This window comes from Arvicanthis niloticus, chromosome 14 (genome assembly GCF_011762505.2).
Source record: "Arvicanthis niloticus isolate mArvNil1 chromosome 14, mArvNil1.pat.X, whole genome shotgun sequence".
NCBI classification, from domain to species: Eukaryota; Metazoa; Chordata; class Mammalia; order Rodentia; family Muridae; genus Arvicanthis; species Arvicanthis niloticus.
Genome location: NC_047671.1, coordinates 63,918,256 through 63,944,118, shown reverse-complemented (window position 1 = coordinate 63,944,118; position 25,863 = coordinate 63,918,256). Strand labels below are relative to the sequence as shown.

The 25,863-nt window shown below is 38.9% G+C and overlaps 1 protein-coding gene across 7 annotated transcripts in view; it reads right to left on the bottom strand.

The window, feature by feature from the left end:
* Nol4 (nucleolar protein 4) overlaps positions 1 to 25,863 on the bottom strand; it is a 337,582-nt gene that overhangs the window by 8,916 nt on the left and 302,803 nt on the right. For all 7 annotated transcript variants that reach the window (XM_076912936.1, XM_034518207.2, XM_034518208.2 and 4 more), the window contains one exon: positions 25,230 to 25,410. In XM_076912936.1, the coding sequence (XP_076769051.1) occupies positions 25,230 to 25,410 (181 nt within the window). The remainder of the gene's footprint in view (positions 1 to 25,229; positions 25,411 to 25,863) is intronic.

Sequence of the window (25,863 nt, the reverse complement as noted above, 5' to 3'; positions counted from 1 at the left end):
GCAAAGTGACAGTTTACAAAATTATTTTCTGCAAAAAAGGAAAAAAAAAAGTTATGTTAAAAAAGTTTAAAAAGAAAAAAAAACAAAAAACTACATATTTTATTATAGAAAAAAGTATTTTTTTCTCCACAAGTCTTAAATGGAAAAGAGGAAAAATTAACTATTGGCACTGAAACGTTTTTGTTGTGACATAGGAAAATAACCAAGCACAAAATTATATTCCACTCGTTTTACTGAATTTTTTTCCTTCTACCTGTTTCACATCTGCTGTGTTTATTTGTCTAATTTCATGTCCATTTGAGGGTGGGGTAGGTGGGTACTCTTGTTAGAGGCACACTGGTGCATGTGTGTTTGCTAGCTCACTTGTCCATGAGAATATTTTATGATACAAAGAAAACTTTTTGAAATGGCTGCTTTTCAAAAAAAAAAAGTTGTGGGGTGGTGGGCTGTGAGAAGCAGAAGTGTGGGATCTTTGACTGAGTTGGTTCCGTGCCTCACTGGGGGGCACTACGGCCCCATCCAGCGAGGGAAGTTCTCACTCAGTCTCAAGTTCTGTGGGGTGCAGAGCTCTTGGATGGGGACCCCTGGGCAAGATGGCTTGTGAGGATCAACTGGTCTCAGACTCCTGGGCTCCCAGGCACTGCTGAAAACCACGGAAGAGTTGAGACTGGGTGTGTGAAGGCTGGACCAGCCTATAGCCGAGAGGGGTGAGAGGAAGAGCTCTGGCAGTGCCCCACGGGGGTGAGCGTCGCTCACTTGGCAGGGTTGGCTAGCTTGGTTGAATCGGTGAGGAATAATTAGCTCATGCATTGGCGCCGGCATGGCTTCTTGAATCCTGTCAGGCTGTTGTGATTCCCATGGCTCCAAAGAGACTGGAGCATGGGAGTCTTGACTGAGTTCACTCCACTCAAGGCACCAGGAGAGCTCAGCGGGACCCCGCCCAGCATGGGGAAGTCTCAGTCTGGTTCTGCAGGGTGTAGAGCTCTTGGATTCCTGAGGTAGCCGGAGGTAGCCAGGGACCGACTGGTCTCAAGCCCTTGGGCTCTCAGACCCCTGAGAGGCCTTGGAAGGACCGAGACTGGGGGCATGTGGGAGCACGACCGGCTAGCCCATAGCTGAGAGAAATGAGGGGGGAGGGGAGAAGAAAGAGGCCTTGGCAGCACCCCATGGGAGAGAGGTTACTGTACTTGTTTGGTTGTGTGGGTGATTGAGCCCCACGTTGAGCACCAGCTATAGGTAGTGTGGCTGGGAATGCTGAAGGTTCCTCCAGGAGGGAGTTAAGCAAGGCGGCTGCAGCTACAGTAGCTCATTAAAGGCTTCTCCATGGTTCCTCATGGTGCAGCCCCAATGATACGAGAAAGTCCACAAGTTTTACAGGCTTTAATATCATGGCAGATGGTGGTTGGATCTGGATGTGCACCCCCCCAAAAAAAAAAAAAAAAAAAACCCAGGGCAGACATGAGTTAAATAGGGAGGGAGAGAAGGGGAGGAGCTGGGGAAGAATGCTTAATTGGCTCCACCCTCTGGCCTTCAGTTATCTCATTAGTATGTAAATCTATCTAGGGCCTGAGGCCTATTCCTCCTGACTGTTGGCCATAGACCTCTCTGTGAGAGGGGTTGTGGGGGGCTGAAGCTAAATGAAAAGAACCAGGGCCTGCGAGCAGAGCCGAACTCCTGCCATCCAATAAGGGTTCAAGGTTCCAGACTTAATGCTTGACCAAGCACCCAGCTGCTTCTCACAGCCCACTGCCCTACTGCCCCACATCATTCCGTGAGCACTCACACAGCCCTCATCCAGGGAGCACTCACACGGCCCTCGTCCAGTGAGCACTCACACGGCCCTCGTCCAGTGAGCACTCACACGGCCCTCGTCCAGTGAGCACTCACAGGCCCTCGTCCAGTGAGCACTCACACGGCCCTCGTCCAGGGAGCACTCACACGGCCCTCGTCCAGGGAGCACTCACACGGCCCTCGTCCAGGGAGCACTCACACGGCCCTCGTCCAGGGAGCACTCACACGGCCCTCGTCCAGGGAGCACTCACACGGCCCTCGTCCAGTGAGCACTCACACGGCCCTCGTCCAGTGTTACCACTATTCCTTCACTTCTGCCTCAGTGATTTAATGCTATGTCTGACTGATTTGCTCAACTCAAAAAAACTATCATATAATTAGGATGCATGTCCATTGCAAAGTAAGGGTTCAAATTTGATGAAAATGTAGAAATTAATGAAGTCTAGAAAATTATTTTTGAAGACAAAACTACTGAGAATATGGTTATAGATGAGTCAGGCTAGTCAGTCAGAAGGACCAAACACATTGACCAAAAAGATGCTTAAAGAGAAAATGGTTTCAGTTGACATAGCTAAGGCAAACACTTACAAACGTCCATGAGGCCACAGTCATTTAAGTGACATTGTGTTAGATAAAATGATATGGACTCATTCTTTATGCTAATTCTTAAAAGTTGAATCAAAACTTAAGGATATGTCATGTTAACCTATAATTTTTCTAGAAAATAAGTCTTATATACCAAAAATAGAGCCATGATTCATTTTTTAAAGATCTGATGAACAGTTAAGTTATACATAAATGTCCATTTATGACTCTTAGAATTTAAATGAAAGTATACATTGATAATTATTCATTTTAATTTCTAAAATTAACCTATCAGTTAACTGTTCACTTCAGTTTATGGTACATTTTTGCTTCTAGTTTTAAGCTGCTTCACTTGGTAATAGTGTTTTAGCGTTAATTTCCCTCAGATGTTGCTGAACTAGGACACCAATTTTTAAAAACACTTTAACAACAAGAACCATATTTTTGAAGACCATGCTAACTACTTTTAATTGTTAAAAGTTATAGTGACTTACAGTGACATAGTTAAGAAAATTGCTCTTGTTGAGGACTTAAAATAAATTCCTAGCACCAACATAGTGTCTCACAACCATCTGTAACCATCCAATCTCTTTTGGCCTGATCTCACAAATATCAGGTCTACCTATGGTGCACACACAGGCATGCAGGCAAACCACCCATATGAATGTAGTGTGTGTGTGTATGTGTGTGTCTGTATTTGTGTATGTATAATAAAATAAATAATAAATAATTGTAATGACATTGCTGGGAGATGGTTCAGTCAGTAAAATGTCTACTATTTGAGGAATAGGACATGAGTTTCAAACCCTACACATACCACAAAAGGCTGCATTAGAGTGGACAACTGAAATCCCAGTGTTGGGGAGGTGGAGACAGGTCGATCCCTGGGGATTGCTGGTCAGCCAGGTTACCCTATGTAATGAGCCACAGGATAGTGAGACTATGTCTCAAGGAAAAGGTAAACACAGTTAAAAGACAATAACTGTAGTCTGGTTTTATGTCAACTTGACACAAGTTAGAGTCATTAGAGAGGAGGGACTCCAATTGGAAAAAAAAAATGCCTCCCTAAGATCCTGTTGTAAGGAGAGGATCCAGCCCATTGTGGGTAGTGCCATTCTTGGTCTGGTGGTCCTGAGTTGTATAAGAAATCAGAGCTATGAACATGGATCTGAGCAAGTCATAAGAACCAAGCTAGTAAGCAGCATGCCTTCATGGTCTCCACATTAGCTCTTGGCTCCAGATTCCTGCTCTACTTGAGTTTCTGTCCTGACTTCCTTTGATGATGTGGAAGCAAGAGCTGAATAAAGCCTTTCCTTCCCAAATTTCTTTGGTTATGGTGTTTAATCTATATTAATATCAATAATAATAGGAACCCAAAGACAATACTTGAGGTTGTCTTCTTGAATCTACACCCACACATCCCAATTTCACAACCCCATACAATCATGACCCCAGCCCCATTGCACAGATTCTCTTTCTGATGTAATTTTATAGAATGAAGTTGTTTTAATTGGTGAGAATTAAGCTTAAGGATGACAGTGTTTTGAAGACATGTGAAAGAGTAGGGTATTTCCTACCATGTTCTTACTATTATCTTAATGAATGAGTCTATGCCAGCTCTTTCAATACACTTTAAAATTCTTTTCAAATAGCTCTCTGTGCTTCTCATATCTTAACCAATCCCACATTAGATTGTACTGAGTTATTTCTTTCTCAGCTTTAAAATTGATCTTGGTAATACTTAATTCATGTCTACTAATCGACAGTTCTTCAGTCTCTTCAATCTCATTAATTCCCTGAATACTCATAGAATAAACAACAGGGTCAGAGCAGAAGCATTGTAAGTCCTCAAGAGGCAATAAAAACTACCTGCAATCAGTTATTTGGATGTTTTAAGTGACCAATGATAGTGTCAGGATCGTATTTTCCACACTCCTTCAAAACTGCTCACTCCCTAATCTCAGGAGTTTTCAATTATTTCTTTGTTCTGGACATGACTTTGTCTATTGCAGTCAAATACAATAATATAATGTAAGTGAAATACCTTAGTTTGTCATCTAGCAACCTGTTTGGATGCTAACTTTGCCTATAAGCTAAGCTTCATTTCTCTTTTAAGGGGCTCAGAGTTTTGATAGATGTATTCACTGGTGATGATTTAATACCTTTCTATTTAAAGGTAAAAGAAATGTACAAAAAAGTCAATATTTTAGCTACATTGAGTAACATATATAAAGCATCTGCTACCATGCTGGCTTACCCCAGACATCTCATAAATAACCCTTCCTTTACCTGATAATTGAATATTTGCCAATGGTAAACAATGACTGCCACAATAAATAAAGCACCAGATTCAATAGCCAATGGGTTTCAGAAATACAGTAGCAGCAGAATTTGTGCTGGAATTTCTTTTCTGATGGGATTGCTATGACATCATAACATGAGCTAGGTACTTTCCCTGCCCCACTATCTACCCAGCTTTATATTTGTGTTCACCTAAAACTGAGCTTATCCAGTCTGTTGGTTTTGACAAAATTATTTTCAAAACCACTGGGGTCTGATGCCTCAAGTCATCAACTATTCAAATAGAAAGGTATTTGTAATACCAGTGTTGCTTGATGTCTCTTCAGGTTCATTATGGAAATCTGTTTCTCTTAGAGTTAATATTTGTAAAATAGGACCTTCATTGAGTGGCATGAATCCACAATCCAATATCCTTTCATTGCTATATTAGCATCTTTCTATGTTCTTCTTTCTCGATTTGTCATCACAGATAATTTTAAATCCTTTCAAATATCCAATTTTGATTTTGTTGGTCTATCTATTGCTTATTTTGGATTTATAGCAATTTACAGACTTATTTCCTTTTATTTTAGCATTTTTCAATTCTAACTGGTTAAATGATAATACCAAAGAAATGATAAAGAGATGGGAATTCTAATTACTTTAATCTGATCATTACATACTACTTGCACTCGGTTTACAAATATGTACAATTACTATACACACACACACACACACACATACACACACAACACACACACCTTGGAACAACAAGATGGCTCAGTGAATGTCTTAGTTAAAGTTACTATCACTGTAATAAAACACCATAACTAAAATAACTTGGGGAGGAAAGAGTTTATTTGGTTTATGCTTCTACATCATTGTCTATTATCTAAGGAAGTCAGGACAGGAACTCAAACAGGGCAGGAACATGGAGACAGGAGCTCGTGTGTGAACCATGGAGAACTGCAGCTTTCAGGCTTGCTCTGCAGTGCTCCTTCAGTCTGCTTTCTGAAATAACTCAGGACCACAAGCTCAGGGGTGGTCCTAACAACAACAAACTAGGCCCTTTCACACCAATCACTAATTAAAAAAACTATTTATTTATTTATTTATTTATTTATTTATATTAATCATTCCATTCCTTTACATCTCAAATGATATCCCACTGCCCAGTTACCCCCTCCACCAGCCCTCCCATCCCATGATATCCCACTTCCTGGTTCCCCCCCCCCAACAAAAAAGCCCTACAGGTTTATCTGCAGACTGACCTTATGGAAATATTTGCTCAAGGCTCTCTCCTGATGACTCTAGCTTGTGTCGAGTTGACATAATACTAGTTAGCACAACTGGCCCCTTGTAAATTTGACACACACAAACATGTCATTGTTAAGCTACAACTTTTCTGATCTTGTTCATCCCCATGATTATACATTACTATTGATATTACAATGAAAGTCAGTGTGTAAAGATGCGTGCTCCAAAACATGACAACCTGAGTTTGAGCCTTAAGACCTACAAGGTGAACCAAGTGAATAACACGCTTAAGTTGTCCTCTGACTTACATATGTATGTACACACACACACACACACACACACACACTGCAATAAATTTAAGAAAACAAAACAACTCTAAAATATTTAGTCCATCTACTTTTTATTGTTTACATGTAGGCATTAAAATATTAGCCTAGTTCCATTGCACAGATTTATTATCCACTAATTATCAAGGGATAATTGATAACTTCTGAATCCAATACTACCATGGGAAAAGTTCCTTGGTGGTTATAATTTACTTAGGTGGCCAAATTTGAATGAATATGCATTATTAGAAAGCTTGAGATATGTTTCTTCATATAACTGTTAAATTTTAGTTTATTTTAACATGTTTTTTCTTTTCTAGTTTTTGTTCTATGATCTTTTTTCTCTTTGGGTGTCATTTCTCCTTTGTGATTTTATTAAGTTTTCATTTATTAATTTATAGGGGTAATGTTGGGGTATATGGAATCAGATAATTATTTTTTTCTTGATTAACAACTTCTCTTCATCACTCTAAACTGAATCATTAATGCCCCAATGTTTTGTTTAAATTCAGATTATTTTAATTTCAGTATATAATACAAATACAACTTTTCTTTCAAAAATGACTGTGATTTTTAAAATATTTACCTTATGCATGCATATATCTGTCCTAAATGTATTTACATGCATCACATATATGAAGAATCATGGGAGACAGAGGTTTTTGGATCTCCTGGAACCACCTCAGGTGGTTATGAGACACTTGATATGGGTATTGGGAACAAAACCTAGGCATGTAGTCATAGTGATAAGTGCTTTTCATCCCTCAGACATCTCTCCAGCACCAGAACACTGGTTTGTATAGTTCCCTGTACAATTTGGTGCCATTCCAAATTCAGTGCACTTGACTTGATTAAGAAATTTTCAGAGAGTACACTACAGTGGGGCTTGTACCTCTTCTGCCATATTAGTCTAAAAGAAGTCTGTGTCAATCTAATTACTTAAGTATAACCAAAGCCTCTTCTGACTGAGCTTCCATTACCTTAATCTTTTTATATTATTAAATTTTGCTTCTCTGCTTAATCAATATGGACAAATCACTACCAGGTTACCAAAGAATAGGGTTTTTACACTACAAAGTATGAAATGTTTTTAAGATTGGATACTTAAGAAGACATAGTAGTCAAGATAAACACCACGGTCATGAGATGTTTAAGATATCATTGAAAAAGGAAGAAAGTGAAGTATAGACATAGCATTTTTTTCATCAACAAATTCCTTTCCTACCAAGCATGAACATCAAATTCAGACAATACTTATTGGTTGATTCTGGTGCCCTATATAACATCATCTTAGATCTCTTGTAGAGGAGAGGAAATTTTGAATGCTTAATATTGAATTTCAGTGGAAATCATAAATACCAAACTCTCCTGGATTTGCCTTTATAAAAATTCTATGCTTTTGAACTAAGCATGGTGGCAGTTATCTGTAATCTGGACAATCTGAAGAGGGTTTCAAAATATAAGGCCAAAATTTGGGCTACATGGTGAGACCTTAGTACTTATATGCTATGATATATATTAAATTATATGTTTAAATATGCTGATTTTAAGAATGAATGGGAATGAAACCCAGGTCCTCTGCAAGAGTGGTAAACACTCTTACCTGATATTTCAACGTTTCCCCCATTGTCTTGATCTACTTGTACTTCAGTTCAGTTTTGTATCTAAACTCACCTTTTTAAGGTAATAACCTATAAGCAGGACCCCAACTGATACATCGACAACACAACCCAAAGTTCAGAGACCATTGTGCAAGAGAGGTCGGAACTTTAAAATACCAGGACGCTATCTGCTAGATGGTGTCTCTAGATAGGACAGGGGAAGTTGCACCCATTAAATCTCCACAATCAAGTAATGTCAATACCACCTCATGTGCCAGTGTAGATATGGACAATTCCACAAGGTCCTATCCCTAATTTTTTTATTAGAAAAAAAAAATTATAGGTGACCAGTGGTGGTGAAGAGAGTTAGAATAGGTATTTCCCAGAGAAAAGACCCCTGGATAAGGCTATCCAGTCTTAGAGGTTCTAATATGTGCATATAAGCAATGTTAAATAAACTTAACAGGTTGTATATATGTGTATACTTGTGTATGTCAGAACATAACAGTAATAAAGAAGAGGTCATGGATTTGACAGTGAGTGGGGAGAAACACAAGAGTTAAAGATGGGAGAAAGAGAGGTTTGAAAAATCTAAACATAGTACTTCCATTTGACATTTTAAAATTCTTTAAGTTAAATGTTTAAAAATTCAATTTGAAAATATGAATCAGGTTCCTCATGCATGATGACATGGACAGCAAAAACTGGATGTGGTGTGATTTTCCTTCTTAGAAAAAAAGAGGACAAGATGGGAGGAGTGAAAAGGTAAGGGTAGATTTTGAAGAAGTTAGGGGGAGGGATGGGGAGTCAATATTATCAAAACACATTTTATGAAATGATCAAATAATAATAAAATACTGAATTAAACGTGAATAAATTGAAGTTCTGCCTGTGTCACAGCCGTGATAATTAAGTAGCAAAATCCAGCTGGTGATTTGAACCCAATGTGCAATTCACCTCATTTAATATCATGTAATGCACATACAAAGATGAACAGACATCATTAAAGTGAGAAAATAAAGACATGGGTTTTAGTCCTCCTCTGTAAGCTTCTGTACTTTTAGGTTGACCAAAGTATTCACATTTTCTGAGCTTCACCAGTAAACCGTTAACAAATATTGTTTCCTTTGTTTTTAGACTGATCAAGCACAAAAATTAGAATTAAATTATTTGTATTAAGTAGTTAATAATTGAAGTTGTGTGTGTGCATTACATATGTATATGCTATATGCATCTCTATGTGCGCATGTGTAGATAGATAATAAAGCAATGGTTGTTACATGCAATCTGGAGGCTAGAAAATCTCAAGATCTGCAGCCATCAGTCTTGATCCTCAGCAAAGCCAGTGGTGGAGCTGTGACCTGAGGAGTAACAGAGATGATGATGTGATGTACCATTTAGCTGCAGATATGCAGGCTCAGGCCCTGTGAGAACTACGTTTGAGTCTGAGTTCTGAGGCTAAAAAGCACTGCAGTTCAGTTGTTGAAGTTTTGTCTTTTACTGTATATTGTAATGCTAGGTGAGGGCCCCCAAGACTTGGAGTCTGCATTAGCCCTTGTGAGCCTGTCTCAAAGATAATTTTGATTGGTAAATACAGTTGTCAAGAGCCAATAGCTGGGCAGAAGAGACATAGATGAGGTTTAGGTTTTATGGGCTTAGGGTCTAAGGAAGACCCTGAGGGGAAGAAGAAGGTACAGGAGAGGAGAAAGGAGAAGCTGCCCTGGGTTAAGGGTCAAGAAAGCTTGTCTCTGAGGGCTGCCCAATTGGCGTTAAGAGCAGCTCAGATGGAACATAGTAATTAGTAAATAATAACTCGGGGTAACCCATAGAAAAGCTGATTCCAACAGCATGAAGAGTAGGCAGCTGCCAAGTTCTTGTGTTGTTTAAGGCTTATTGTAAATATAAAGGCTGAGTGTGTTTTTAAATCCTGGAACTCAATGAATAAGGTGGAGTAGAAGTGTCAGGCCTAGATTTAAATATTTCTACATCAGTCAGTCTCAGGCAGGAGACGATCTCTCCATCCAACTGTTTGGCTCTGTTTGAATGAGGTCTTCAACTGGTTGGATGATTCTCAAACCATAAGTAGGTAGTGAAATGTCTGGATACCCTATGGCCAAATCAAACTATACAAACACATACTAACAGTTACATTTAAAAGTTTATTAAAAAGTTCACCTCTAAAGGGCTGGTAGTTCTAATCATTTTTAAAAATTTGAGATCATTACCCAATTTCCTATAAACATACAGTATGGAAGGAATTGTATTCCTTTTATATCTTCAACAGCAGTATGAATAATTTTAAATTTCTGTATGCCAGTGGTTCTCAGCCTGTAGATCATGATCTCATAGGGGTAGCATATTCAATATCCTACATATCAGATATGTACATTAATATTCATAAGAGTAGATAAATTACAGGCATAAAGTAGCAATGAATGAAATCACTTTGTGGTTGGGGGTTACCACAATGTCCTCGTGTTGTGAGGTATTATTAAAGGGTTGGAGAATTAGGAAAAGTGAGAGCCACTGCTGTGATTAAACACACATATTTATCCCACAGTGATTAGATTTGATAGTTCTACAATGATTTGTTAACTTAGGCAAACTACAGCCAACATAGATACACTGAAAGAATGAGGTAAGATACATGTTAATTATTAAGGATATAATCCTCTGGGATTAAAATTATTAGTAATTGACAGTCAAAATATATTATCATTTTACAGTACTATTAAAAGTTTAACATTGTCAGGCAGTGGTGGCACACACCTTTAATCCCAGCACTTGGGAGGCAGAGGCAGGTGGATTTCTGAGTTCAAGGCCAGCCTGGTCTACAACTACAGTGAGTTTCAGGACAGCCAGGGCTACACAGAGAAACCCTGTCTCAAAAAACCAAAAAAAAAAAAAAAAGGTTTAACATTGATTCTCAGTTTTGTCATTACTATTCTCAGTTTTGTCATTACTATATTGGAAAACGTTTTAGTAAAATTTTCTCAAGATGTGGTAGTGTTATATATTTAAATTACTACCTGATTTTGTTTTGTAATTGTATGTATATTCATATGTGTCAGTTTGAGTATGTACACATAAATGCAGGTACTTATGGAGGCTGAAAGAGGGCGTGATCTGTAAAACTGGAGGTACAGGTAATTGTAAGCCACCTCATGTGGGTGCTAAGAACTATCAGTCCTCTGCAAAAGCAATATGAACGCTTAAGGACTGAAACATCTACCTAGCCCTCACTGGGTGTTTTAAAACAAACAAAAACATTATATTTTATCAATATTCACATCATTATCAATAATGAGTGTGGGAAAACTCTGCTAATTAAAGTCAAAATCCACCATAACCAGATAGCCTCTGGGCTCGGAGCAATATGGTAGACTCCTTTCACTAGTGGGTCTTTTCCTTCTCTGACCTTATCTGCGGAATTCTAAGCCCCCATACTCATCTCTACCTGAAGAATATCATGTGACCATTTTCCTTTCTCCTTACAAAGCCTGTTCAATCAGCACCTGAGATTCCTGAGATGCTTCCCCATGCTAATGAGGCATTCCAATGCCCTAAGCCCCCAGCCAGTGACCTTTGCCCATCCTAGATGTCCCAACCCTCAGTCCTCCAAAACTTTATAAGCCTTCAACACACTAAGTAAAGTTGATCTGCCTATTGACTGCCGGTCCCAGTGTGGTTTATTCCACATACATATTTCTGGAGCTTCCAACCCCCCTGTTCCAGGTCTCTGCTCCCACTGCCCTTGTGCATTGTATTGGCAGATGATACTTGAGAGCGGGCACAAATGTATGGTTACATAGGGCATATCATTTTCATTCAAGTAGTTTCAATCATTGTCAAAACGCACTAGAAGGAAGTGACAATCATGTATGTCATTTTATTTCCTGTAGTGTATTCATAGGATTCTATGAGTTTTCATATTCATGTTACATATGTATAGGACAAAGTAACATGAAATGTTTTGTGTGGTTCCTCCATTTCGACAACCTTCAGAAATCTTTTTATATTTTACTGTTTTTTTTTTTTTTTGCCAAGGGAAACTTGGAAAGTGTGTGCAAATCACAGTTTAAGGGAATACTGAAATTATACATAGGACATGTAGCCACGGTCATGGTAACTCTGGTTGCCTTGGAAGTGGAAGTTAAACAGGAGGCTACTTCTGGAACATTTTTGTTGTTGCCTTTATTTTCAAATTCAAATGATTTAAGTTTAGAAGGAAAAGCCGGACACCAACTTTGTGAAAGGAGAGAACACGGGAGTCTATTTCGTAGACTATCTTAAGTGAATCATCAAATTGAATTGTTTAAGTGAATCATCAAACTGAAATGAAGGTCAGTGAGCTTGGCTTTCCTGTTCACCCACAAAGCAGATTCCTGTTTTGTGGGTGAACAGGAAAGCAGATTCCTGTTTTGTGGGTGAATTCCAATCATCAAAAGCTGGGCAAGAAACAGGACTCATGTAGAGTAATGGTACTCGGGCTGACTAAGCTTCTCACATTTTGTGTGTTTGTGGTGGAAACTTGTGTGGAGATCAGAGGACAACATTAGGTGTGGGTACTTGCCTTCTGTCTTGTTTGAGACAGGGTCTCTTGTTGATGCTATGCATGGCAGGCTAACTGTCACATAAGCTTTCTGGGATTTCCGTGTCTTGTTGTAGGAATCCTGGGATTTCCTATGCACGCTTAACCATCTCCCCAGCCCCGAACAGCAACTCCTTTTTACCTCATTTGCTACTATGGCTCAGGAGTAAACTATAAAAATTTACAACACATAAAAATTTAAGGAGAGGTTTTCGGAACTAGAGTGTGTATGCTTGCCTTCTCTTCCTGATTGCTTTATCAAATATTCACTTTCCTTCATCAAACATCAAGAGATTTGAAAGTGAAGCAGAATTGGTTTTGCAGACCCATACAAAGCACTTCCCTGCATATGACTGAAGATAGAGTGGTTGGATCTCCATTAAGGTTAATGCCTCTTTGCCAGTTTGTCACCTTTGTTATTAAATGGCTTAGAAAGCCAATTAATATTTTATAGAAAATAGAAAAATTATGGGAGTGAATCCTAGTGGAACAGAGTATTAGAAGAGATATAGGTCACAGAGGAGATTATTACACAGGAGTAAAATATAACTGCTTTGAACATAAACATAGGATGACTTTCCACAACCTTTAGACAAACTTTATTCATGAATGTGACTTTTAGAACCAGGTTTTTAAATAATATATAACCATCCTTATGATCATTTTATATTGTATAACATAGGCACAGGATTCTGTAAGCTTTATATTCATTGGATATAGGTGTGGGACAAATAAAGAACAATAAAGAGTACTGTACTACTAGACATTTTTTTTTTCCCGAGACAGGGTTTCTCTGTGTAGCCCTGGCTGTCCTGGAACTCACTCTGTAGACCAGGTTGGCCTCAAAGTCAGAAATCCACCTGCCTCTGCCTCCCAAGTGCTGAAATTAAAGGTGTGAGCCATCACTGCCTGGCACTGCTAGACTTTTAAAAACAATTTTGTTTATTTTATTTTATGTCTATGAATGTTTTGCTTGAATGTATGCATGTACATGTCTGGTGCCTGTGGAGATCAGAAGAGGCATTGAATCCACTGGAACTGAGATTACCAATGATTGTGAGCCATCATGTGGGTGCCTGGGTGTTCTGCAAAAGCAGCAAGTGTTCTTTGCTATTGGGCCATCTTTCCAGGTTACCACACATTTAATTTTGTAAAAAGGTTGAGTTAGTGGCCCATAAAAATTGGAGAGTAAAATTCATAGAGTAGGAAGACTGAAATGCAGGTCTATGGTCCCATCAGTTCTAGTCGCTGTGCTCAGGCAGATAGAGGGCTTTCAGGACAGCCTTCTACATGTCAGTCAAGAGCCAATTTAAAATTACCATGTGATTTAATGAAATAAAGAGAAAGAACATCTGCACTTCAATGGAAAAACTTTAACACAAGAGAAAAGTAAGGCACAACTGTTCAACCATCTTGGGGTGATTCAAGAAGACAGAGATCTCTAATGATTGGAAGTTAGTGGCTTCCTGTCTGTGCTGGGATATCTGTCTGCCAGGCTAGGAGTGGAGGATGTGAAGGCTCAAGCTTCCTACAGAGCACTGACTCCCTACAATACTAGAACATGCTACACTCTTCCCAACATTTCCCCAGAGCTTCTCTTGCAGTGCCAGTGGTGAAATTAAACTGATTTGTACAAATAGGTCCCTAGAGGAAGTGTCAACACTCAAAGGGCACTGTGCAAGGAAAACAGCCCACACCAAGCTTAATGATCTCATGTCACCCAAAGAGCCCATCTATAGTTTATCAGCAGGCTCAAGAAAGCGGTCCCACAGTGCTAGGGGTGTCTTCTTTTATTCCTCTCCTGCAGTGCACAGCATAGAATTCTCAAGGGGACATTAAGAACACATAAAACACATTTTATTGTATAGAAGTAAAGATCAGGCTCTGTGGGAAGAGCCTGCTCAGCGTTGAACTGTAAGCCTAATTACACAAGCTGGGTACCAGGGAAAGCCCAGGTCCCTCACCTCCTCTGTCAAAATTGTTCCAGGGATCTCTGGCCTATAGGAGCCCAGTAAAAGCCATGAGAGCTCAGTGTTAATTTGAAAGATGTTTCATCGACTCTGTAGATAATCCATGTAATTTCTGTGATTTTTCTAGCAAATTACTAGCATCATGTTCAGTCATTAAAATTTATAGATAAGCATCATCTCTCCAAATCCCTAGCTGTCTCAATACAAAAGTGTCTAAATAATTCACCGACTCAACTGAATTTTCCAAGTGATTATTTTGCTCCACAGTGGAAAGCAGGAAAGGGAATGGACTAGTGTCAAGATTGTGGTTAGGGGCCTGGAGAGATGGCTCAGTGGTTAAGAACATTGACTTCTCTTCCAGAGGTCCTGAGTTCAATTCCCAGCAACCACATGGTGGCTCACAACCATCTGTAATGGGATCTGATGCCCTCTTCTGTGTGTCTGAAGACACATATATAAAATAAATGAGGTTTTTTTTTTTTTTTTTTTTTTTTTTTTTTTTTTTTTTTTTTGGAGCTGGTTAAGTCTCAAATACCTCAGCTTCAGCTAAACAATACATCAAATTCGGCCACAGCTGAATTTTCCTAATGTTTGTTTTGTACTTAGTTTTCTGATTTTGAAGTAACTCCAGATTTTTAAACACCTATGTTACAATAGGGTTTAGCTCCACTTTGAGTTACTAACAGGAATGAACTGTAATCAGAAGTCCTGGATGCATGAAAATTTCTTAAAAGTCAAGCAAGTTGAGCTAGAAACATAGACTTCTTTTCTTTATTTACTTCATCTGTGTACATTGAGTGTGTGCATTTGCTAGTGTAGGTTCGTGTATGCAAGTGCATATGTACATGTCTCTGCAGGCTGAAGGTTGACTTCTGGTGTTTTTCTTCAACTCCTCTCCATGCTTTTTGGGGCACAGTCTTTAACTAAACAAAGAGGTTCATAGAATGGCACCGAGCCATCTCTCCAGTTTACCACACATTTAATTTGTGATCAGTTCTGAGTTTGGTTGACCAATGAGTTTCAGGAATCCTCCTACCTCTATATAGTCTTTCACCAGAAACAGGGGTTCCAGGCATACACCATAGGGTTCTGGGGATCTGAACTCACATACTTGTGCTTGTACGAGCAGGCACCTTATTCATTGAGCCATCTTTCCAGTCTCCCAAAATGGAGAGTTTTTGGTGTCTTGTCGACAAAACCAACTTAATTCACTGAGAAAAGAATGCTACACAAGTCATCAGAGACAGAATGTCTGCTATTATCAACGCAGGAAAAAAGATCAATTTCAATCTAAGCCTGTGAATCAGAGGCTATGCTAGGAGCCTGTGACAGTTAGTGTCCTCTGTGTGGTACACATTCTCTACACTGGCTTCACATCATCTTCGGTTACTGGACAGTTGAAATGGACTCTATTGTGGTGGATGATCTAAAGTTTAAAATTTATTTTAATTAGTGCATTTTAATTTAATAGCCACTGATGACAAGTGTCTGTCACATTGCATCCCATAGATCTAGATAAAACTATATTTGAAACAAAGAAAATATAGTAAGGATACAACCTGAGTAGGTTAGAGCAGAAAAATGCCCCATTTAAGGAGCACCCTCATAGAAGCCGGGGGGAAGGGGTTTAGGATGATAGGTTTCTGGAGGGAAAACCAGGAAAGGGAATAACATTTGAAATGTAAATAAATAAAATAACCAATAAAAATAATAATCAAAAGAACATATTAGAGAAATGGGCTTACTAAATATAGCCAATTGAATGAGGGTGATGGACACAACTGTGTGCTAGCTCGTAGGCAATATAGACAGATAGACCAGGACTGCTGTTCTGGGGGAAGAGTATACAGAGGTAGAAGGATCCTTGAAATTAATTGGTCGACAATTCTTGCCAAATCTATGATCTTCTTGTTTCGTTAAAGACTTTGCCTCAAAAAAAAAAAAAAAAAAAAAAAAAAAAAAAAAAAAAAAAGAGAGAGAGCAGTTGAAGGGAAGACACCAGAAGTCAACCTTACATACAAAAGTGCCTGTGGGGCTGTCTATGTCACTAAGGATTGTCTCAAAGAACCAAAGTACATACAATAACAAGTTAAAAATATAAAAATAGGAGGTTAGCGAGATGCCTCATTAATTAAGAGCACTAGCTGCTCTTCCAGAGGACCGGGATTTGGCTACCAGCATCCATTTTGTCACTTACAACCAATCCAGTTTCAAATGACCTACTTCTTGCCTCCGTGGGCACCAGATATATGGTATATCAGCATACATGCCGAGCAATACCCATAAACACAAGACATAAACAAAATGAATATGCGTGTAAATACTAATGCGACAAGTTAAATCTTTGTCATTCTTTGTCCATGGTGTTGAGGTGTGGTCTCTAACTGAAGCTGCAGTTCTCTGTGACTGACTGAGTAGCCCAGCCACTATCCCTAGGAATCTCCTTATCTCTGCCTCCCTAGTCCTGGGGCTTCAAGCCTTCTGGGGTTTGATGTGGATGCTGGATCTTGAAATTCAGATCTTCGTGCTTGCTCAGCATACTTTTATTCACTGAACTGCTTAAAAAAAAATCTACTATGCTTTGACGACTTCACCAGAAGTTCTCTGAGTTATAATAACCCCAGACTCCCAATTACAGGGACTCCGATTTGATTGGATAAGTCACCCTTTTCATATAACATGTTATCATGAACATCTTCCCATTATGTAAAAAGCCTACCAACTCACTACGGGGGATTATGTAGCTTTTGTGAATCACTTTCAGACACCACTCTATAAAATCATTATCTATAAAGCTTTTGGTGATAGATTTCATGCAGTTCACACAGAGCAGGAACATTCAGCTTCTGTGGAGCAAGAGGTAAAAGCCCTTCCCCATCCATTGGAATTACTTTTTACATGTGACTGCCAAGCTATCATGATTTATTAAAAGCAGAAGATAAAGCCACGTGAACACCTCCTCAGTCCCTGAATGGTTACAATAGTTATATTCTCCCCTGAACCATAGGCTTAAAAGCCAATGGTATTTTAAGGTAGAACTTCCACATTTCAAAATATTTCTGTCCAATATTTGAAGTGGAATGTTTCTCTTCCTTTAATATTATAGTCTTCAGGGTATTAAAAAAGGAGGTCAGGAATTAAGAAGGTATTTTCAGAGCAGGGCGCATGGCTCAGTTAGTAAAATGCCTGCCTTATAGCATGAGGTTCTGAGTTAGATTCCCAGAATGTAAGTCAAAATTACCAGGTGTGGTAGAATATGGATATAATCTCAGTGCTTGGAAGGTAGATACAGTAGAATCCCTGGGGTTTGCTAGTCACCAAGCCCAGCCTACTTTCTACTTGGTGAATTGTAGGATAATGTGAGAATTATGATTTTTTAAAAAGGTACATAGAACCCCTGGTTGTTTGAATGAGATGCCCCTATATCCTTGGTCCATAGACGGTGGCACTATTGTGTGGGTTTAGCCAGTGTAGTCTTGCTGGAAGTGGTATGTTACTGGGGTCAATTTGAGGTTTCAAAAGCTATGCATCATTCCCAGTTCATTCGCTCTGTTTTCTGCTTGTAGTTTTAAGATATGTTTATCAGCTTCCTTCTCCAGCCAACATGCTTGCCTGCTGCCATGCTTTCTTATCTCAATAGAGATGGACTCCTATCCCCCTGGAACTGTAAGCTCAAACAAAACATCCTTCTTTAAGTTGCCTCTGTCATGGTGTTTTATCACAGCAACAGAAAAATAATTAATTCCAAACATAGAGAATGGCACCTTAGCATGTCCTCTGTTCTCCATGTTCAGATGTTCACCTACACCTAACAAACACCAACATACATACAACTCACACATACACATACAAAAAGACAACAAGAAAAAAGGTGTCCAAGAGGCACAGTATTTCACTGGGAAAATCTTTTCACATAGGTATTCATGGTGTGTATATTCATTTAGAAGCCACTGAGTCCAAATAGGAACCACCTTATCTACTGACACTGGCCATGTGGAAGTCAGGGACAAGTCATCTTGTGCATCTTCAAGCTATGCTTATTCTCTGTGGAAAATGTGCATAGCAAATGGGTGGAGATGCAATAAATCTGTGTAGTGCGTTATGGGAACATACAGGAAGAAAACTGAGCTGGGGAGCGATTGGGGAAGTAGCACAGATGTTTTAAGGAATCTGACAGGGCATATGAGTTAGGTGCACGGGAGGTTATTTGTACCCCCAAACAGATAGGCATGTCGTATAGAACATATGGGGAGGAAGAAGTCGTGTTTGCATGATTAACTTAAAGTTTCTTGAGATGAAACTTTAAGTTTCATACTATCTGGTCAAAAATTAGGTATAAAATCAGAGGCTCAGAGGCAAAGATTAGAATGCAGACATTGCAGAAGAAACAGTAACACTTGATGAGCTTCACCTTGAGCCTCGTGCAGAACAAGACACTTAAAGGGACAAAGGGAGGAAAAGGGAAGGGAAATTAAATTACAGCATGGAAAAAATAGGTGGAAAATTTAAAAGTAAATCGTAGAGAGGCAGGAGGCAAAGAACACAACAAGGACACAAGGTGGTGTGAACATCAAGGTCATGGACACTTCAAAGCTTCAATCATAAGGGTATTCAAATATACCCATGAAATCCAGGAAAATGGCAGTAGAGTGGGGACATCCTCTTGGAGACTGGGAAGGAGGAATGGGGTAAAGATCAGTCAGAGGGCAGACAGGGATGGAGACAATGACTGGGCTGTAAAAAGATGATGATGATGATGATGATGATGATGATGATGATGATGATGATGATGATGATGATAAATCACTTTAGATTTGATAATTGGTGAAATTAGGGACAACGACCTAGAAATTATGGTAGGAGAGAGTTTGTTTTAGTGTACTGAGAAAAAAACTGTTAGTGAGGTGTTTAGGGGGTAGATGAATGAAAAGGGTCCTTTGGCATTTTTTATAAAATCTGCAAGGGCTGTAATGGCTGAGGCGTAAGATGCTAGATTCAAAAGGTGCACATAAGAAATGAGACTTCAGTCTTATATGACTACTGTGACCAGTTCTAGTTAGGCCTATAGTCAAGTGTACCTGTCCTAGATCCAGCGACAGATTTTGACCAACAGAACATTTAAAATGGAAATCCCACATATTCATGTCACAACAAAAGATGGAAGATACCAAACGCAGACATTCGGGCAGACTAGAAATCACCATACAAATGTTAGTTATTAAGGCTCATTATTACCACAATTTGATCCTGCTAGGTCTTGGTCTGTATATCAGCCCACTTTATCTCAGAGTTGAAAAAGAGAATGAAAAGTCTGCACCCCATGGAGTGTGTGGAGAGGAAACAGCCAAAAACAAATGATGCCTTTTGCACATAATTTCAGCTTCAGGGTCCAATGGGGAACTGCAGAGAACCACAATAGCCTTCTGTAGATGATGCGATGTGAGTTTCCTGACACAATGTCCCATGTCAACGGAAGGGATAATGACAGGAGACAGGCTGCTTCTTGCTTCTTTCATTTGCTTAATTTGAATACATTCTTTATACAAATTGTAACTGCTGTCATTTTGATAATACTCCAATTTGAAAATCTGGATTGTTGGGTGCAGGCCGTTGCCAGCTCTAAACAAATGGTGGGTTGGCTACTGAAAGCTTTGAAGGGCACTCTGGCACTGGGCACAGCCAGACTCTTTCCCTGCTATGAAGTCTCCAATGTAGGACAGATTTCCCAGTTGCCATTATATTAAAAACAAAACAGGAGTTTATAAAACTCTGCTAAAACCATATAGACCTACACATCGACGAACTCAGTGTGCTGTGCTCTTCCTCCCTTTTGTTTTGCTTTCTTTTGACTCATTCTTTTGCCTTTTGTTGTTTGTCGTGCTGGGTCAAACCCAGGGAATCGTGTATGCTAAGCACATGGTCTACTACACACTTGCATCTCCAGCCTTGTTTGCTTTCATATCAGATAAACTACTCACACCTGACATCCAAAATACATAAATGATTGACTCTGTACCTCTTTAACATTGACCTTAACATTTAACATTTAACATCAGAAACTCTAATAATAATAGTTCCAACTAAACCAGTGCTTAGGTACTTGATATGTAAGTGACGTGACTCAGAGGAATCATAGGCTAGATGGAGTCTGTGCTTTCTCAGATAGCACATCTATTTAGGGGAGTATATTGTTCAATGAACAGAGTAAGCAGAGGAAGGTAGGATTGAAAGTGCTTTGACATTTAAATAGAAACAAAGACTGTCTTAAAAACATACTTAGTTTGTTATTTCTGTTGGGGACACAGTGTTTCCAAAGTCCACAGGGGAGCATTGGGTGCCCTGGAACAAAAATGACAAGTGACTGTGAGCTGCCTGATGTGGGTGGCTGAGAATTGAAACTGGGTCTTCTGCAAGAGCAGAAAGTGATTTTAATTGCTGTGTCGTCTCCCCAAATCACAAAAGACAGCTCTTATTTATGTGTTTTTGAGCTATACATTTCTTAAGATAAGCAGGCTCTGTCTTATTGAATCTGTTTCTGTTAAATTTACATTGATTTAAACAAAGAAAACCCAAAATATGTTACACTAAATATAAAGAAGCCACATTACCTCCTTTTTAAAAATATGTGTTTGCATTCTTCTTGGACATAGTATAATTTGTAGGGTTCGTGTGTACTTATAATATGATTTTAGACAGTTCTAGACACATCGTTTTTCCTTCCATATTAGTCCATATTGTCTGGTTTGGTTTTTGTTTGTTTGTTTGTTTGTTTTTGTTAGCTTGCAGATGTTTCTGTTAGTTTGCAGAATATTCTGGTTTCTCCAGCTAACTGTGTGAATTCTGAACATCTTCACCTGCCTCACAAACTAAGTCAAACATGCTCTTATTCTAACCCTTAATCTAACTCAGGGTGGTCTCAAATAGCTGCTGCTCTTCATACTTTACAACTGCACATAGCTCCAAACCAAGAATTCTCAAATTTCAACTATTGAAGTTATCCACCACCAGCTATGATGTTAGCATCTAATTTTACGCTAATTTTCCACTATGTACTTTTTAGCTCACAAGATTTATGCATATTCATATAGCTTCTTTCTCCATAACTCCAAATATGTTATAGAGGAAATAACATATAATAAAGCATTAGGTCAGAATAGTTTAGGTTCACATAACTTAAATGAAATTGTGTACCAAATCAACGTAGCATTCTTTCTGTACTTGGGGGAAAATGAATAAAACCAACACAGGTGTAGACAACACCAGTGTATAAATAATTCTAGATTCTTGGAGAATGGAAAGCTATTCTGAGTCCTTTTATGGTATAAAGTTAATAGTTCCTCTGACAGCCACCATCAGTGGGTGCCCAAATCCTTCTAGTCTGGAGCAATCCTCTTTCATGTCAGTGTAAAGGGGCTGTTTGCTCAGATTACTTTTTAAGCTGTTTAATTATTGTTACACTAGGTACAAAGCCCTAGCTCAAAGAAATTCATCTATTTTCAGAATGTTGTAAGCCACAGTAGGTTAAACATAAGGTTAATCTCACTGTGTGTTCTCAGCAGCAGTCTGCAGGGCATGGGAGTTATTCTTTATGGCGTCTTTAAGGGACCTTCATCCTATCATACAAAAGTGTCAGAATATATGAGCTAAATGATCACAAATCTACATGCCACTAATTGCCTATTCCTGCTTCTTATTTTGTAGACTTCAAAAAACAAAGATGAAGAAGCAGTATATAACATGAAACTTGAGGCCCAAGACACTGATTGTAGAGAATAGAACTTAGGGGCTCTTCCCAGCCCACTCTGCTCCCAGACTTCATAAGGTTTGCCCTCCACTTTCATGCTTGGGCTGACATAAGTGGCTGGCAGGAACATTTTTTTATTAAGAAATCTGAGAGATGTCGGGATGCTGGTAGGGAGAGATTACTGATAAAGGATTCCCAGTTCCTTTCAGCCTCTGTCATTCTACTAAAGTGAAGGTTGGGGTTGGGGGTTGTCAAAGAATGCCAAACTAAGTAGATCTCGATATAATATTACCACATCTACATTAAAATTATGAATTATAAAAGTTGCATTCCCACTAATTATACAACTGCATACTTGGCATCTATTCTAGAATTCTGACATGGCTTTTGAACATCACCAATGACTGAGAAATGGAAACCAAACTGTGTATGTGGGATGTGTGTGTGTCTGCGTGTGTTTGTACATTCACTGTGGTATATACTTCACAGAATAAATTCAGGGGTTTTCTAAGGGTTTATGGCTACAATTGGGAGTCCTTGTGGGGAGCCGACAGAAGGCGGCTATCATCCTTGCAGCCATCTTGAGCCATATACCCTGACCAGAGACTTGATTGCATTAGCCTACAACAGCTGAGCACACTCTGATAACATCTTGCTTTAGATACCCAGGATCTTCCCTTGGGTGTGTGAGACTTAAAGGTGTGTGACTTAAGGGCGTGACTTAGAGATCAGATTTAGAGACAAGACCTAAGGGCATGAGTTAAAGGTGTGAGCTAAAGGCGTGGATTGGAAGTGAGACATATAAAAGGTGAGAGGCAGACAGAAGAGAGGAACAGAGAATCAGACACTTCAGAGAGTACAATTTGGAGTAGGAATTAGGCATTAGGACAGTACAACTAGGACTACAACTTGGAACTAGGAATTAGGTTAGAAAGTACAACCTGGAGTACAACTTGGAGGAAGAACAGAGAATTAGGCATTAGACATTAGGCACTTGGCACTTGGAAGAAGAAACTTGGAACTTGGAGGCACTAGGGACTAGGAACTAGGGACTAGGAACTAGGGACTAGGAACTAGGAACTTGGGACTTGGAGAGAAGAAGAGAGACTGAAGAATAAACGGGATTGAATCACACTCTGTCTGGTCTCCATTCTTTGAGTCCATCCTCACTCTCTCTCTTGCTGAACCCCGACCCACAGACCGGAGCTGCTTGGGGCAGTACTGGCTAACAAGGCTTTGGCAGTGCGGGTTCCAGCATTGACAGAGCGGTCCACAAGTCCTAAGTAATACACTTTGAGGATGAACAACAAATGGTATTAGAGAGGGAAAATCAGGTGAAAGAAACACAGGCAGGTTGGATCTAAGGGAGGGTATAAGATGCTGCTATTTTTATTTTTAACACTGGTTAAAGGATACAAAAGAAAATTCACTGAGTGCGTGATTTGGTTTAACTTGACTCATTTTATTTTTCTTTGCTTTTGTTTGAGAGATAACTTTGCTTTCTCTTTTAAGAATCAGTTGAAATGTAGGAAAGGCTTTCCAGCTAATATTTTATGGTAAAGATTGGCCTCCAAAAGCATCTCTTTTCTTGTCAAACCAACAGCAGCTACAACAACATCAACAACAATACCAACATTTTAGAAATCCTATATAAGTTTGTTTCCTTTTCTGTCTTTGTACACAATGCATTTCTCCCACCAGGATCTCTCTGTATTTTTAATGATAACTTCATAAGTCAAACATACTTCATATACAGTCTGGGAGCACAGTAAGCAGGGCAGAGCCCATGTTCTTTTTCCTCTGTAATTCATGCCTTAAGACTCTTAATTAAAAATAAGAGGCCTCATATATTCTAGTTGTATGATCCTACGAGATGATTTAGCCATTCAGGAGCAAAGGGAAATGAGTCTGATTGTATAGGAATAGAGGCAGGACATCTCATTTTGTTTTGGTTTCACAGGTATTCACATACTAAAGTGTTCTTCACTTCTATTTATTATCATTTGTATCACTAATGAAATCCAAGTTATTTTCTTTTGCAGACTTGTAGAAATAACTAAAATTTGTCATGGTCAACATTCAGAGACAAAACATTACTGAAGATCAAGAACAATGTTTTAAGTGATAAAAAAAACAGAAGATATGCAAAGTGAAGTGTAGCCACAGAACAAAATTACTCTCAGCCTTTTAAATTGTATTAATTGTGTAATATGAAGCTAGGTACATTACCTATTTAATTTTAAAGGATGTATGTATTGACTTAATTTTTGTAGTATAAATAATAATTTTCAATTTGTCTTTATATTTATGGATATATTTTATCATATAAAAAGAGAGTACAATATTAATTTATTTATACCTGTACTTTATATACAATTAAGATTTTTTTTTTACAATCTAGATATAGTAACTTGCCTATATATATATATATATATATATATATATATATATATATATTTCTTAAGATACAAATAATTCTATAGAAACTATTTAAATATCTGATTCATTGAGATGTTGTGACATATAAACTCTAGGAAATTTCTAAATCACGAACAAATACAAGCTGGGTCTAGGCGCCGATCACTGTGGACAGAGCATTATTGATGCTAACCTATTGACTGGGAGTCATGATGGCTTCTGATTTGTTTCCATTCATGTGTTTTTAGTGAAAATAATGTACATTCCATAAAGTTCCCATTGCCTCAAATTCTCCAGCTTTCAAACCCCAGTGAACATTAAGAAACCAGAGCATCATTCTTGACAAACCATTGACAAATTACTCTTACAACACCAGAGGCAGAATGAATCACTTCACGGGAAAAAGAATTGCTCCTATTCTACCTGAAATTTCTTCCTAATATAAAACAGCTATCATTCAATTGTATCATATTGCTCACAGAAGCTGTGGTAACAGAGGGAGCTATCCAGGCAGAGAGGCAAACATTGTGTTTTCAGGTAGCCTTGTTTTAATCCCATTATCACTGGCTCATGCCTATAACACTTTATCCAGTTTCCTCTTTCAGGTTTAGAAAAGGTACCAGCCCCAAATGAATGCACAACATGCAAGCTGCTATAAACACTCACCGCTACTAGAAGTGTCATTCAGATTTAGCAGTCCTCCTCCTAGCCCTCGGTAACTATGGTAACTGTAGGTCCCATTGCCGTTGATGTACAATACCTCCTGGGAGCCTGGAACAGAAGACGTTGAGTAGGTGGTCTGGGCTGCCTCTGGCTTGCACTGTTTGTCAGAGGGAGTAGCTTCATCCTGCAATGAGAGAGCATTCCATTATTATGACATCTCTGCCCTATTTCTCTTTGCACACTCTCAATGACAAACACATAGCTGCTCTGGGTAAGAAAATTCCACACAGTGGACATTAAGCTCATGTGCATATTATCTTCAGCTTTGCTAAAAGCTAATAAATAAATAAATAAATAAATAAATAAATAAATAAATAATGAACAAGGCAACAATGTGGGCAAGCTACACATTTTAAAACATGACCAAGAGGTTGCAGTCACCTAAAGGACCAACGGCAAGTGAATGGACAGAGAAAACAAGGGACACATATATAGTGGACTCTTGTTTACCCTTGAAACAGGAACCCCTCATATGTACTATAAAACTGATGAAGCCTAAGGACACGTGGTAAGTGAACACGTGTGCTGCAGGAAAGCAGATGCCTTGTGGTTTCAGTCGTAAGAGGTGACTGAGGAC